The 15,947-nt window shown below is 42.7% G+C and overlaps 1 protein-coding gene across 1 annotated transcript; it reads right to left on the bottom strand.

Annotated features, from left to right (window-relative positions):
* Window positions 1–1,880: 1,880 nt before the first annotated feature.
* On the bottom strand, window positions 1,881–6,428 carry LOC138261313 (parvalbumin beta-like). The gene is made up of 5 exons (XM_069210145.1): window positions 6,282–6,428; window positions 5,762–5,829; window positions 4,742–4,874; window positions 2,768–2,877; window positions 1,881–2,154 (listed from the first exon to the last, which is right to left on the bottom strand). The coding sequence occupies exons 2-5, from the start codon at window positions 5,820–5,822 to the stop codon at window positions 2,129–2,131; spliced, it is 330 nt and encodes a 109-aa protein (XP_069066246.1). The 5' UTR covers window positions 5,823–5,829; window positions 6,282–6,428; the 3' UTR covers window positions 1,881–2,128.
* Window positions 6,429–15,947: the final 9,519 nt, after the last annotated feature.

The following is a 15,947-nucleotide window of genomic DNA, read 5'->3' as shown; positions in this document are numbered from 1 at the left end:
TCTGGACCCATGCCAAGTAGCAAGTTAGGCCCCCTGACCCTGTTGGTCATGTTGGGGTTACTCAAGCTATGGGTAACCTCTTTGGGTAAGCTAGGGGTGACCCTGGCTAAAATAAGATTAGCAGAGGTGGACACCTCTAACCCCAAAATAAAAGGAATGGGTGAAGACACTAAAAACACAGACAAGAGGCAATTCAGACTGTGTCCTATCACTGTGGAAGTAGGTCAGTTCCCCAGAGAGAATGACCTGAATAGGAGGATGGAAGGCAGAGTAGTCCCTGCAAAAAACAGCCTGTTTTCCCTACCCTTTCTCGTCTGACAGACTAGGAAGACTCTCCCAGTTTTGGCTGTTTTTCCCACTATTGGGAAGCACCTGGCAGCTGAATGAGAGGGAAAGTGTAGCAAGTGCTTAATTTGTGCTAGTGATTGCTAAATGCGGGCACCAGCACTCATGTTTGGGGGTGGGGACTTATTGTCAAGAGGGAGAAATAAAGAGAAGAAGCAAGGTAAGAAACCTGTGACAAGGGAGGTGTTAGAAATTGGGCCAGGACCAACAAGGAGCAACAGTGCGAGCAAATAAACTGCAAGAGTATGATAAAGAGACTAGAAATAAAGGAATAGGGAAGAGGGAAGAAAGAGACTTGAAATGGAATTAAGACTGGGCAGCCTTAGTAATCAGAAACCAGGGAATTCAGAAGTGACAGTGATGTGTCCCGTCCCTAAGAAAAAATGTGTGCCTTGCACGTCTTATTATTATTATTACAAATTAAGCCATGATGCTCCTAGAAGAGAAGGGTGTGTGCAGCGTGCTTCTGAGAGGCCATTGGAGAGAGAGAAATTAGACCAGTTCCTGGTAGCTTTTGTGCCAACTGTCTGGAAGTTGTATTTGGGAGCTATAATCATGGTGAGCACTTCTTTTATCTTCAGGTGTGTGTGTGTGCTCTTCTAATTTGGTTTGTGTCGCCCAGCATGATCGATGTACCTCCTTTTAGGAGTCTAGTCATAGAAAGATCTCTGATGGGCAGGATGTGCTTTTGGGGGCGCCCCATTAGGCTAGGCTGGAGGATTGCTCAGGCCCTTTTACAGTTACCTTTGCTACCACAAGACTGTACCTCAGGTGGGTTATAGCAGTTAGGGTTTCCCGTCCCTGTAAGAATGTATTTTTTAAGGTGATCACAAGGCACGCCGTGGACAGGGCAAATAATGATAAAACCAATAGGTCTGTCATTTCTATAGTGAAAAGGTTGTGTGTTATCAGAATGACGACGAACGTAATTGTGAAAGAGTGCATGCCAGTTTTGCATCATTTCCTGATTCGTGTCTTCTTTTTTCCCTTTCTTTCTTTTTTCTTGTCTTTTTCTTCATTCTTTTTTTCACTGTCAACTATTTTTTCTGCTTTAACTCTTCTGCCAAAGCCTTTGAACTCATGCACCCCTTTTCTATTTCTTTTTACATTATCATTTAATTTGTATTGCATTACACTTCTTCATAGTTTTCTATTTTTCTTTTTAGCATATTTTATATGTATTTGTTTTAATGTTCTGTATTCTTTTTTGTCTTTTTATTAGTTAGTACTCCTTTCCTTCTTCACTTTATTGATTTCCCTTTGTCTGCTCTATTTTATTTTTTTCTTCTTTAGTTTTGTTTTTTTTCTTCAGTTTTAATTTTGTAAACTTTTGTAAAAACAGTACTTTCGTTTTGGTGCATACCTTAAGGAATGCTGTGTAATAGGCATTAATCTTGAATTGTTAAATAGGCTGAGAAGCGGCAATTTGCATTGTTGACTCTTTCTGTGTGTATTGTGTGTATATTGTGTCCATGTTAAGTGCTGTACTTGTATTTGAATGCGAGATAAACACAAAAGTACTGTAGACAATAGAATTCAAAATACATCTGTTTATTGGTGAGATGGTTCCAGAACAGTCCCGAGACATACAGCTCTCTATTCCTTTGCAACAATGAACAATACAGTCAAAGACCCATCTTGTCAGAGATAACCACAGTTCCAACAATTGATAGAAATTGCCAATGCCATTTTACTGTACAAAACATATAAATAAATATGAGGTTTTCAGAAAGAAAGAAAGAGTGTGGAGAGCGCAAGCAGCTTGGTCGTCGTGGTGGATGGTTTAACACTTAACCAGGGCTGAGAACTCTGCAATGAAATAGATATTTAGGTATTAGATCATTTGTTACGATGCTAGTTTCTAGTTAGCTGGCAAGCAGCTCCCTAACATCCGTGACACTTTCAAGCAGCCTTGACTTTTCAGCCAACAAGTTGTATTTTGAGATTTCTAGATTCACTTATATAACATGGCAAGTATAAACTTGAAAAGGGATACATTTTTAGCCACAGCATGGTGCAGCATGGGACTTGTAGTTTTGCTTTACTTATACTAAACATAGGACTGCATGCCCCACAATAGACAGGCCCGTTTTAGTGCAAAGTATAATACCAGAACTGAATACAATGTTGGAGCAAACGGTGAAACTAAGAACGTTACTGTGGATGTTTTCCCTACAGTAATAATTGCTTAGTCCTTTAAATGTCCCACTTTTATGGAGATCTTAATAGTAGAAGTGAGCCACTTTCAGAGCCGATTCTAGATTCAATAGGTAGGAGAATGGAGGCATTGAGTGATGGGGAGATTTGTCAAGTTCGCTCAGTTAGGGACAACTGGGGCAATAAAGATTTAAATTCTGGTTGTTTGCTCTGCATCTGACTATTTAGCTAATTGGCCGCCTGTCAACGAGTACTAAGCGCTTACCATCAACTCCGATCTTGCCATCACCATCGGAGTCACCAGCTGCCAGGAAGGCCTTGGTCTCGGCATCAGTCAGGGCTCTGGCACCAGCAGAGAAGTTCTGCAGAAACAGCCTGGTAGGCAAAGAAAATAAACAGATTTAGGATGAATCCATAGAAAATTCGCAAGTAAATATTTGTGACACGGAGGCTTTAACCATCAGCTATCTGTGAGGAAGGCATCAGTCTTGCAGGGTTGCCTGTTTTTTTAAGCAGAGCTACTGCCCGCTCTAATATTTCCCCCAACCGACGAAGAAACTGTTTCAAACATCAAATTCTCTTTTGTAACTTTATAACACAACATTAGGAAAGAATAAAGAGGCAGGATTTTCAAGTAATAATCGGTGTTTATTTTCCTCACTGACTTGCATTGAAGTGGGGGCAGTTTCATAAGGGAGAAAACTAAAAGTAAAACATGTTTTACTTTAAAAATCAGGAATCTCTCGCCTGAATCGGGTCTGCTAGTATGTATGTGATTGTAGTTGGTAAAATGTGTATTTAGGTTGTCGCGATCTCTCAACAAACCAGAGAGGGATATGCTGTGAGGGGATGCATGTGTTGAGCAACACTGCGTGGCACTGTTTCAGTTTAACCTTTTACCAACATTTTTAAATGCGGAAAAGAACCAAACAATTATCACACTCAGTAGGGAGGTGGTCAGAGACATCCATGGATTGGAGTTAATTTAAAATACAACTTTCAGTTATCTGTGAACCCTCAGACGTATTCTGACATTGACTGACTAACTCCCAACAAACGGCCAAAAAATGGGATTGATGCAAGGTGGTGGTCTGGTGGTGAAGCGGTGTTTCATGTTTGATTCAGCAAAATATGATTTGGTCTGGTGTCGTGGAAATCCTTGCACTGGCGCAGATAGGTAACTCTTCCTGCTACCACCTCTAGCTTTGGTAAATGTTACTTTGGGAGTCATTAGTTTCTAAAACCTTAAGGATGGAAGTGTTTATTATGCAATAAGTGAACAACGTTCATAAGTGTAGGCATGGGATGATGCGATTTTCTCCCCCAAAATACTAACAGAATAGTTGAGTACGGTAATCATGTTTTCCAAGTAAAATCTATACGTATGAGCATATTGCATAGCCCTTACTACCCCTATGTGAGCTGAAGCTCTTACCCGTATGAGAAGTTAGCTACACCCTGTGGAATGTGTGCATGGGAGCGTGTTGTTTTTGTTTTGATCCTACTCGAAAGCTACAAAGCCCAATTCCACCAGGCCAGATAAGACAAGGCATTTCAGTATATTATTTTTTATATAATGATTCTCTAATGGCTTTAAATCATTTTCATTGAAATGTCTGTCTGGGCTTTAATCAGTGCTATAAATGAGCAGGGGCTGTAGAGTACTGAGCACTTGTGCTTCTTTAATTTGAAAGAAAAAGTACCTTACTTCTCTGTCCTGCGGCAATTTATTCAATGGGAGAATACTGGCACTACAAAGGAGCAAACACTAGGCTCTCTAAATAGCAAGTATATGCACTTCTGTATTTTCATTTAAATCACTAGCCTTAATGAACAACGCTGTTTTATTAGAATTGCTACCTTTTTAGTCCTCCCCAGAACACGCCATATTTATTTTCACTTCTCTGTAGCTTTCCCCTCTTCGTTTCGTGTTTCCTACACTTCGCTTCCTCGGCAGTGTGTATTTGTCCTACGTCGGTTTTGTGTCCCTGAGTCGCTCTGTACTTGACTAACCAATCGTGCCCAAGCGTGAGGTCATGCGCCATTGCGTGCGTGCTGAGGACTCTGGGGCATGCCACTGTGTGTTTGGTTTGGAATTTGGGGCCTGATTTATACTTTTTAGCGCCGGGTTTGCGTCAAAAAATGACGAGAATGCGGCGCTAAAAAAGTATAAATCAGGCCCTTGTGCTGTGGGATTGTAGTTGCCCGTGTATTTCTGAGTGTAGAGTTCCATACGTACTTAAGCTCATCCTCCTCAACGAATCCGCTCCTGTCCTGGTCGATAATCTCGAAGACTTGCTTGACCTGGTCGGCGGATTTGCTCTTCAGTCCGGTCTGGGTGAAGAAGGTCTTGTAGTTGAAGGAATCTGCGGCTGTTGAGTGGAGACCAGTCACAACGTGTTAGGAAATTAATTGGCTACACTCATGTAATAACATCGCGAGGAGACAGAACAGCAAAACAAAGAAAGGTTTAAATAAACAAGAGAAGTCCAAATAAAGACGTGGAGGGGGCGGGGGTTGAGAGCTTTTGAGCGACAAAGTCGGTGAAAGAGTGAGACGGAGAAAGAAAAGAGACAGTCAAAATTGGACGGGGAAGGCAATACAAGTTTTGAGTGGGGTGGAGGGGCACGAGTGGTGATATACACCTTTAGGACCTCAGGCCCGCAACGCAAGTCTATAAGCGGGGCTGTCTGAGAAAGTGGCTGGCAGAGGTATAGAATGATCTACCAAGAAAAGACGATTGAAAGATAATGAACTATGGAGGCAGAGAGTGCCTATTAGTAAGCTTGAAAGAGGTCTATTAAGATGACGCAGGCCATGCTTAAAAAGACAGGGGTTCACGTATCTCTGAGGAGTCTTGGAGCCTAGAATGAGAGCAGAGAGCCATAGAGGTGGGAGGATAAGGAATAGAAGTGAGAAGGTCAAAATCTTAGTGGAGAGAAAGGCATGGAAAGCTATAGATAAGTGATTCCCAACTTTTTGACTTTTGTGGACCCCCAATTTATCATTACTGGAACCCGGGGACCCCCACTGAATCATTATTGGAATCCGGGGAACCCACACTGAGTCATTTCTGAAAGCTCGGGACCTAATCTGTTAATATTATTTAATTTTCTAAGCAGTCGCTGACCCACTGTGGCGGCTTCGTGGACTCCCAGGGGCCCCTGGACCACAGGCTGTGAACCACTGCTATAGATATTGTCATGCTTTCAAGACCCATAGCAAAGAAGACTACACAAGCAGTGCCTATGAGCATTACCTTGGCAGCCCTGCAGAGCAGCAGCAATATCGGAGTCACTCAGGATGCCGGAGAAAGCCATCTTTATGCTAGAACGAAAGAAAAGCCTATGTTAATACATGATAATGTGCGGTCACATTGATAAGCAGGTCAGTGGTTACAGTCAGTCAAAGCTGTCTTAGCTGCTGAGCACCGGCCTCTCCTGACTCCTAGCTGAGCCTGGTCCTGCCTGCTCGGCCTGCCTTCCACTACCTCCTGGTGTGAGGAGGGGAGGCCAGCAGGTGCACGTTCCACCCGTCTCCCTTCTCAAAACCCATGAAGGAAGGGTCAGACTACACCAGTGCGTGTCCCAAATCCAGCTCTGGCCGCGGCACAGCCACACTCCCGGCAAGTCCTGAAGTTCGGCCCAAGGCCTGCTGTGCACACCTTCCGCGAATCCATGTTCCCAGTACACGAGTGCCCAAAAGATACATTCATTGCGTCGTATCCTTCTCACTGATCCAAGCTGGTACAGTCCGCCCATTGCAGGAAGCCAACTCACCTTGCTTGTGAGTTGCAGAGGAGGACAGTAGAGGCCTTCGGAAGCTGCTGGTGTGACTCTCCTCCATGGAGCTGAGGCTTTTATACGTTTCTTCCAGTCAAGAAACAGAACCATATACAGAAGTGCTGCACACACATGACAGCGAAAACCTACGGAGACGCCATAGCCTCCCGAAGCTGCTGGCTAGTCAAAATTGTATTTATAACCCTGTGGAATGCGCACTCTGCTCTGAACAATATGCGCACGTGTAAGGCCATACATAGCAAGGCGAACATCCCTCACCACGAGAAAACGTGGGTCATTTAACAGGCAATGCCTGCCCAAGAAAACTTATAAGTTCGCGAACGCAAATGCTCTCATACATGCGATCAGATTTTTAATAACACCAACCAGTAGACAAAAAAACACAAGGTCTTCTGGAGTATTAGTTAAATAAGTGATTAGGAACTTTTCTAATAATACTGTAATACTTTTCTAATAATGTCTGTTTTACAATTGTTGCAAAGCCTTTGACTTGTGTCACTGTTTCTGAGAAGCGAGTCAGGCGCTTCTAAACGTTTATTATAAAAGGTCATCACAGACTTAAAAAAAGTTAGCACGATGTAAAGGGTCAATTTGTATGTGGATAGTTTAATATGTATATTTTAAAAGAAAAGATTTTGCAACAGCCATTTAGCCCAATAAAGAAGGCACGTCCCACATACATTTTAGATTCGTTTATATTGCGCATCTAATCAAACTGAATAGTCTGGCTGGTAAGAGACAGCTCAAGTGCAAAAATAAAAAATAAAGCGAGAGCGCGTCCTGCGGGATGTGTGGCAATTATATTTTCCAAGAAGCCTTTGCTATAGATAGCAAACCAAGCGCTAAGAGTTCATGATTTAATACCGTCATCTCATTGGGCATTTTTTGGGTTTGGAGTTTGGCACTGGCGAGTGTGGGTTAAGATGCCTACTCCCTACATCTTTAGTTTGTGGCCAGGACTGTGTTATATAGGCAGCCATTTTCAATATTAGGGACTGCATTGTCTCAAGAGAATCACCTGTTATAATGTTTGCTATAGTTCAATCAATTCATGACTTTTGTAGTTAGGAATAAATGCGACCATGGCTTTTACCCCCTTTTGTACCCTCGCTGCCCCAGCTGTTTAACAAGGGGCTACTGACTAACGACACAGGGAGTCGGTGGGGGGGTGGGGGGGACGGTAGTTGGCCAACTGGCAGTACTGTGCAAGCGGACAGACTACCTCACATATCTACAAAGGCTTGGGTTAAGCGGCGACCTCCTGATTGAGGACAGGGTCCATGTTACTCCACTCTGCGGAGTGCACTTATATTACGTTGCTAATATATCGATAACCAACATATTTATAAGACCACTGTATTGAAATACAACAGTCCACGTCTGTCAACGTATTACGTAATACAATTAAATGTTGTATTTGTTACTCTGCACTTTATCTTATATGAGTGCGTGTTTATTGAAATAGAAGCAAAACTATTTTGACAAGAAATGTTGTACATTGTAACCGTTGGACGGTATGGAAATAGTAATCAGGATGGGAACATATAGAACAGGTTATGGAAGGGACTAGAGGTGGGTGTTTAAATACAATACAGCTGTTAAATACAATACAGCAGTTGAGCCATACATATATATATACAGTGCTGGATTCAGTGAGAAGGTGAAGTTGGTGCGCGATTGATAAATACAAACCACGTCACATGAGGTCATTCTTAGGGGAGCCTTAGAAGAACTTTAACAAAGAGAGGGCAGGAGTCCAAAGCGAGGTACCTCTAAACTGAAGGACAGAAAGTTGTTACAAAACGAATCAAAAAGCTAATTTTTAAGAATTGGTGTTTACCGCCTAAATGTGCTTTCTTAAAAATGAACTGAAAATAGTCTTGCAATGTAGGGCACTCGTTTTGTTACTGGCATAGTCATAAGAAGTTCCTGTTATGCCCGGACACTAACTATAAAGCGTATTGTATTCTAGTGAAAAAGTTCATGCTGCCCTTATGTGTTTTGGTCAGCAGATGGCAATAAAGATCTACTCAGACTAGGACTGGCATTCAGTGACAGGGCTAGAAAGGCAATGAGTAGAGGTAAATTAACTGTTTTTCAAATTGACGCAAAACCCTCCCAGCTATTGATAATGATTTGGTAGCCTGTTTGGGCTGAAATAAAACCACATCAATCATAAAAGATTGGTTACAAGTGTTGAGCTTAGTGACCAGAATTCCCACAAAAGAAAATGGTGTGGATTTTGGCCGGAAAAATCTATTGAGATTTAAAATGCATATCTGCCCAAAAGACAAAAAGAAATGGACAAATGAAAAACTAACCTATTTGTTACTAGAATGTGATATTTTTTTGGAGATTTGCCAAACTAGGGCCCATATTTAAAAGAAAATGACGGAGCGCGATGCTGTGCCAAAATTGGCAGCGCCGCACTCTGTCATTTTCACAACGCAGGGGCGTGCCATTTTTAATAGAATTCGATGCACCCCCTTGTTGTCCCCTGTGCTGGTACTAAATTTGCTGTCGAGCACCAATGCAGCCACCCTTGCTCCATGGTGCAAGGATGGCTGCGTTGAGGGGAGATTGTTTTTGTGGAGGGACAACTTCCTACACAAAAACAATATTAAATGGCGATTTGCTCTTTTTTATGTGTGCTGTAGAATGCAGCACACATAAAAGGACATAACACAAGAAGAAATGAAAGCATTTCTCCTCGTTGTGCTGCTCTAACGCCACCCCTTGGGTGGCATTAGATTTTGGCGCTGCCTCAGGTTTACGAAAACATGTAAAATGTAATGGGTGTTGCTGTGGCACACCCACAGCAACACCCATTGCATGCCCCTTCCAAGCAAAGTGCTGCGTGCGAAGGGACTGTATTTACAGAGTGGCGTTAAGCCACAAAAAGTGGCTTAACGCCACCTTGTAAATACGGCACAGGGCATGGAACCACCGGAGCGTCACACAAAGTGACGCTCCGGTGGGGCTACGGGCACATAAATGTGCCCCACAGTTTTGCATAAAAATATCACCCTTTTCCTATTGCATTGAGTGAGAGAATTTACATATTTGCAATTCAACACATAAGAGGAAAAAGTCATAACATAGGTTTTCAGAGACGAAGGAGTCACATGAAAATACATGGTTACAGCAACACTATGAGGAAAACTGTTTTTATCAACATTTGCATTGCGGACACATTCCATTTGTATGATAGTGTGACAACTTGAAAGGGTCGCAGCATGTATAGCAGGACTACGCACCTTGTGTTCATGCACTACAATTGTGTGTGAACTCGAGCAATTTTCTGGTAAGGTGTTTGAAAGAGATACAAACTGTGGCTGGTGGCACAGCGGTGTGTTTTGAAAGGGTAGACAGTTGGCAGGTAACACTCATGGTTACAGCATCTCCCATACAGCAAGAGTTATTGTCAGTGAAGGTGCAATTAAGCAGACCAGTTAGAGAGTAAAAGCCCACTTTATTAGGACAGATAAGTAGACTATTAAACAATCTTTACATTAACATTAATCAAAAAGCCCCCGCCTCACTAATAAAAAGAACAATCCTAACCCCTCCACTCAAACCTCCCTCCCAACAATAAAACGGTTGTCCCATCAATCCTTAAAGCCTTCATTCCTCGCCATCCCTTTTCTTTTATTTCACTGTCCTTCATACTCAACCCCACCATCTCTCCCCTGTATCCCTGTGCCATGCCTAACCTGCAAGGCTACCAACCCATCCGGCCTATCTGGAACTCCTCCCTTTTTACCACCTGTCCTAAATGACAACGACTAAAAGTCTGCCCACCTACCTCTACAAAGCCACCGGAATAACTAAAACTGCGAGCTAGACATTGGGGAAGGAGGGAGGGGACATCTTCTCAACATCCTACCTGGAGGGCCACATTGATCTAAATGAGACGTTACTTAGGTGACAAGGGACCCAACTGTCACCATAACTTGCCCGCACCTAAACCAATAAGGGACCCCACTGGTCAGGACGAAGATCGCTAGGGGTGGACACCTTTAGGTGCCACCACCAGGGTCCCATAATCAGTACTAGTGGGGAAACTATCCTTCTAATTGGATACGCTCTCAAGGTGGAGGTAGTGTATCTTTTTGTCCCTGCATTGGTTCATTTTTACCGTCATGGAACATATCAGCATATCAAGCCCAGAGTCTTGCAATTCCAAGAACCAGCTGGTTTGCTGTCAGTAAGACGCTATTGTGGCTCCTTCCACACTGACAAGAAAGACACTGGAGGATCGGGCCTTGACTTTATGGTGGGAGGAGCTAATATAGGGGGTTATTCTAACTTTGGAGGAGGTGTTAATCCGTCCCAAAAGTGACGGAAAAGTGACGGATTTACCACCAGCCGTATTACGAGTCCATTATATCCTATGGAACTCGTAATACGGCTGGTGGTATATCCGTCACATTACCGTCACTTTTGGGACGGATTAACACTCCTCCAAAGTTAGAATAACCCCCATAGTGCCTATTAATTTCACCACCAATAGCCTTCACTGTCCTCTGAAAAAAGGACAGTCCTTCATTGATTGGACTAATAAAGGGAAAGGGGAAGAGCCTGAACGGAGGCAGTGTGGGAGAAATCCCCTTTAAGCAGACATATCTTGACAGTAAGTGAGATGGCAACAGACTGGGGGAATATGCTGCTTTCTGGACCTCATGCTTTTTCCAGGGGAATGGGAACCGGTGCCTGCCAACAGCACCACTTCACCCAGATTTCGAACACAGTCTTCTTTTGAAAAAAGACAGAGTAAAGATTTCATATTTGGAATTGATATGCACGAGTGCTTGTCTCGCACCCAATGGCCTCGTGTTTGAAACATGATTGTAGAATGCTGTTTTTGAATGAGAGAGCGGTTGGAGCGGCTCTGGCAAACGCGGTGCCGCTCAAGTAGGTAAATTAAAAGGATCTTGAATCAAGCTACCGACCCACGTACCTTTATTATGTACCACATTATTTTAGCGATGAGCGCTGATTAAGGATATCGGCCTACTGAGCGGAGCGGAAGTCAGCGGCGAGCATCTAGGCTGACAGCACGAACTTAGCGGCAAGCAACAAGCTCGACTACAACTTGGGTAGGATTGGCGTCAGGGTGATTGTGTGTATTTTGTGTACATATCTGTCATTATGCGGATATCAGGTACTGTGAGAGGGCATTTACGAAGGCCATGTGAGGAACAGCACATTTAGGAGCAGACTGTCTGTTCTCAAGGGGTTGTTCTCCAGGGAATAACGTTGATGCAGCATGCCCTAGCATTTCTGATCTTAAAGGGGCGTCGTCATATTTTTCTTAAAGGACCAATGCACATTTAAAGGGGCAATGCGTAGTTTAAAGCACAAAGCACCTCTGTTTCACCAAAGAATAACGTTGTTGCAGCATGCCCTTAGCGCTCCTGGCCTTAAAGGGGTGGTGTAGGGCACATTTAAAGGTGCAGGGAATACTTTTAAGCATGAAGCACCTCTGATTTACCCTGGAAGTTCCCTGGACGCACTAAGCACCTCTGATTCACCAAAGAATAACTTTGTTGCAGCGTGCCCTTAGCGCTTCTGGCCTTAAAGGGGTGGTGTAATGCACATTTAAAGGGGCAACGTTTTAAAGCGTGAAGCACCTCTGATTTATCCTGGAAGTTCCCTGGACGTGTTCATCTTGGAGTTTCTAGCACGGTGACACGCACACCTCACATTCTAGGACCAGCAGGGCGTGCACTTCATTTTTTTTCACACAGTGACATGCACACCTTTACTTTACTACTGTCCATGAATTTGAGTGTTGAAGTTACTGCTAAGTGTCATTACGTTGAGGGATTTATTTTCTTAGTTTGTACTAACACATTATACAACACGTCTCAATTTCTGCACCACCATGTTTTCTGCCACATCAGGGTGTACCAGCGATCCAGTGGGAAGCCTGGATAGATATTTTTGATAATTATTTGTTGCCATTAGATAGCAAGGATTTTAGTTCAGCCTGCAAAAAAGCTATTTTGTTAAATTGCTTAGGGTCAGAGGCGCAGAGACTATTTCAATTTATGCCTGTGGCTACAGATAATGGAGCTCGCTTTACTGATGAATACAGAGACGCTAGATTGAGATTAAGCAATAGGTTTGCGAAGGAGACTATTGTGGTGTTGGCAAGGTATACGTTTTATACTCAACCACAGAGGGTGGGTGAGTCCATTGATGAGTTTGTGTCCAGATTGAGAGAGTTATCTGTAAAATGCCATTTTGTTGGCTTGTGTGAAGAAATGATTAGAGATCAGTTAATGGATCAGTGTAAAAGTAGAAAAATTCAGGAAAGATTGTGGGCTGCAAAGAATCCTAGTTTGAAAGACGCTATTGACATGGCCAAGGTGGTAGAAGAATCAAAATTATGCATGAAAGAAATGGGGACACATAGCAATGGAGGTGGAGAACAGCAAGTGACACAGGAAATTGGTGGTGGTGTGGAAAGCAATTGTGGTGGTGTCTGTGTTGTGGGAAAAATACACAAAATACACAAAAGATACAGAATAAAAAATAAAAAAAAGAAATCTAACAGGTGTGGTAGTAATTTACACAGCAGTGAATTTAAAGGATGTTATGCCATAGGTAAAGAATGCAGGAAGTGTGGACGCAAAGGCCACTTTGTACGCATGTGCATTGAATGGCCTAAGCCGAAGGGTGTGGCGGTGTGTGAAGATAGATGCAAACCATCTGATCGCATACTTAGCTTGGATGAGGACAACAAAATGGATAGTGACAGAAGGGAAAGCAGGCCCAAAGCTTTGTTCACCATTGAAAATATAAATGTAGAATTAATGGTGGATACTAGATCAAAATATACCATTATTCCGAAAGATGTTTTTATGAGAAATTGGCCGCAACTTGAGTTGGCAGCTAAAGATATTTGTCCAGGTGGTTACCAAGGGGAGGAAATTGAGATTTTGGGTTTTTTCTCAACTGTGATTCACTTTAAAACAAGAGAAGGCTTTAGATCAGTGTATGTGGCTGAGAGCAGACCACCAGTGTTAGGTTGGATGCACCAATACGACCTGAATATAATTGTGAATCCAAGAGGTTCAAAACAAATTTTAATTGTTGAAGATGGTGATGTCAATGTTATTCTTGAAGAAGTAAAAGGCTATGTGCATAAAATTTGCATGAAGCCAGGAGCAGTTGCAGTGAAACATAACGTTACCAACGTACCCATTGTAGTCAGAGAGGAGGTTAGTAAATTGTTGAAAGATATGTTAAAGGAGGGGGTGATTGAACCTGTGGAAGCTTCTGATTGGGTTTTGCCCGTAGCTATAAAAAAAAAAATTCTATGGCCAGTTAAGATTTTGTGTGGACCTTCGCAGTGTCAATCTGAACATTGTAACAGATAATTTTCCTCTACCCAATATTAACAAACTCATTATGTTACTCAATGGTGGCAAGTTATTTTCTAAATTGGACCCTTAAGAGTGCTTACCATCAGATCCGTTTACATCACAGTTTGCTGGATATTACAGCATTCATCACCATGGATGGCACCTTTCGTTTCATCAGAATGCCCTTTGGTCTATCATCTGCTGTGAGTGTCTTCCAGCGTATGATGTCACATGTGTTTGAGGGCTTCAACAATGTTATATTTTTTCAGGATGACATTGTAGTATTTGCACCAACCATTTTGGAACACAATCAAATTTTGAGATGGGTGCTCAAAAAACTTTTGGAGGTGGGACTTACACTACGTAAAGAGAATTGTGTCTTATTGAATAAGGAGATTGAGCCACACAATTTCAGGGGAAGGAGTAAAGCTGAAAAAGGATCTGTTGGAAGCTATAAAGCTCTCTCCATGTCCAAGGAACAAAGATGAATTAAGATCCTGCATGGGACTCATAGAGTATTATTCAAAATTTGTTGAAAACTTTGCTGACAAAACAGAAGGGTTGAGAGTATTGTTGCGCAAAGGTTGCAATTTCATATAGTCAGAAGTACAACAAGCATCTTTTGACAATATAAAACGCTAAGTATGTACTGCAAGAATTTTGGTACCCTTCAATACATCATTCACTACTGTCACTGTGGATGAAAGTGTGTCTGGAGTATTATCTCAATTGCACCAAGGTGTTGAAAGGGCAGTGGCTTTACCTCACGCTCACTCACTGAAAACGAAAAAAATTACTCGGTGATAGAGCTAGAGGCATTAGCAGATGCCTGGGCAGTGGAATACTTTAGGACGTTTTTGTGGGGCATCAGTTTCAAATTGAGAACATATCACAAGCCTCTAATTAAGGTATTGTCGGCGGGAGGGGCGGGCAAAGGTTCTGCAAGATTGGCCAGGTTGGCAACTCGTTTACAGGAGTATGTGTATAATATTGAGTACATTCAAGGATGGCGAAATGTTCAGGCTGACGCTCTTTCATGGCTTGCGGTTGATTGGAAGTTGGTTGATGGTGAGGCAGTTTTGATAAAGGGAGAAGAAGGAGCGGTAGCATGGATGGAGGATATAGTGCAACATGTTTTTTGTTTTCTTCTAAAACGGAATCACTAGACGGGATGTTGAATGGTTCTGTGTTACAGTGTGTCAGTAGGATGATTGTTGGGGTGCAAAGAGAGAGAGTGCAGGTGCGGTATCGGTGAGACCTTATATCAAAGTTTTGGATGAACTGTCGTTGAGCGATGATGGGGTAGTGATGAGAGGTGACAAATTTGTGCCTCCAGAGAACGTAAGAAGGAGAATTATACAATTGGCACATGAAGGACATTTAGGCCAAACGTTGACTCAAAGGAGAGTTAAAGAACATTTTTGGTGGCCTGGTGTTGACGTGCAAACTGCCCAGTTGGTGCAAGAGTGTATTCATTGTAGGGGGAGTGAAAAAAGATTAAAACCTGGGTAGAAGTCATAGATTGGTCATACTGAAGATCCTGGCGAAGCGTGGCACACAGTTTGTCTGGATTTTATAGGGCCACTGCCTGATTTAGGCTACAGTCGGAGATTTGCTTTAGTCTTGGTGGACATGTTTTCTATATGAATGAGGGTGTTGTTTATGAGAGAGGTGTCGACAAGGAGTACCACTGCCATTTTAAAAGATATTTATTGGAGGGAAGGTTGTCCCCATACCATTATTACTGACAATGGTACACAATTGACATCTTTTGAAATGAAAGAATTTTTGTTGGCTTATGGCATCACGCACAATCGTACTGCACTATATAATCCTCAAGCAATGGCATTGTTGAGCGTATGAACCATATGATTAAAGGTACAATTCAATTGGCTGTGCAGAGTAATCAAAACATTGATATAGCAGTACATGAGGCATGTTTGGGTCATCGCACCACGCAACTCAGAGACAAGGGAAAGACATCTTTTGAGTTTATGAGGGGACATAAAGCCAGAACAAAGTTGGTCCCTAGTTGGTTGGAGGGTGGTTTGGTAAAGGTGGACGGTCACGTGGAAAGTTCACGGTTGAATAGACGTTCAGGTATACAAGTTGAGGATTGGGTGAAAGTCAAGGACGGACGTAGGGGTTTAGGTTGGTTTAAGTTCCGTGGTCCTTTCGAGGTTAAGCAAGTAACTGACTATCATGTGGTTTTAGCCAATGGAACCAAATGGAATAAACACAGAGTGGCTCGGTATCAGAAGGGAAGTGT

Source organism: Pleurodeles waltl, chromosome 10 (genome assembly GCF_031143425.1).
Source record: "Pleurodeles waltl isolate 20211129_DDA chromosome 10, aPleWal1.hap1.20221129, whole genome shotgun sequence".
NCBI classification, from domain to species: domain Eukaryota; kingdom Metazoa; phylum Chordata; class Amphibia; order Caudata; family Salamandridae; genus Pleurodeles; species Pleurodeles waltl.
This window is presented reverse-complemented; position numbering and strand designations above follow the sequence as displayed.

Excerpts from the sequence above, each read along its gene's own strand:
- LOC138261313 (XM_069210145.1), bottom strand. The coding sequence starts at position 5,822 with ATGGCTTTCTCCGGCATCCTGAGTGACTCCGATATTGCTGCTGCTCTG. Across the intron at positions 2,878-4,741 it reads GTTGAGGAGGATGAGCTTAA|GCTGTTTCTGCAGAACTTCT; the intron begins GTACGTATGGAA and ends TTTGCCTACCAG. Across the intron at positions 2,155-2,767 it reads TGGCAAGATCGGAGTTGATG|AGTTCTCAGCCCTGGTTAAG; the intron begins GTAAGCGCTTAG and ends ATTTCATTGCAG.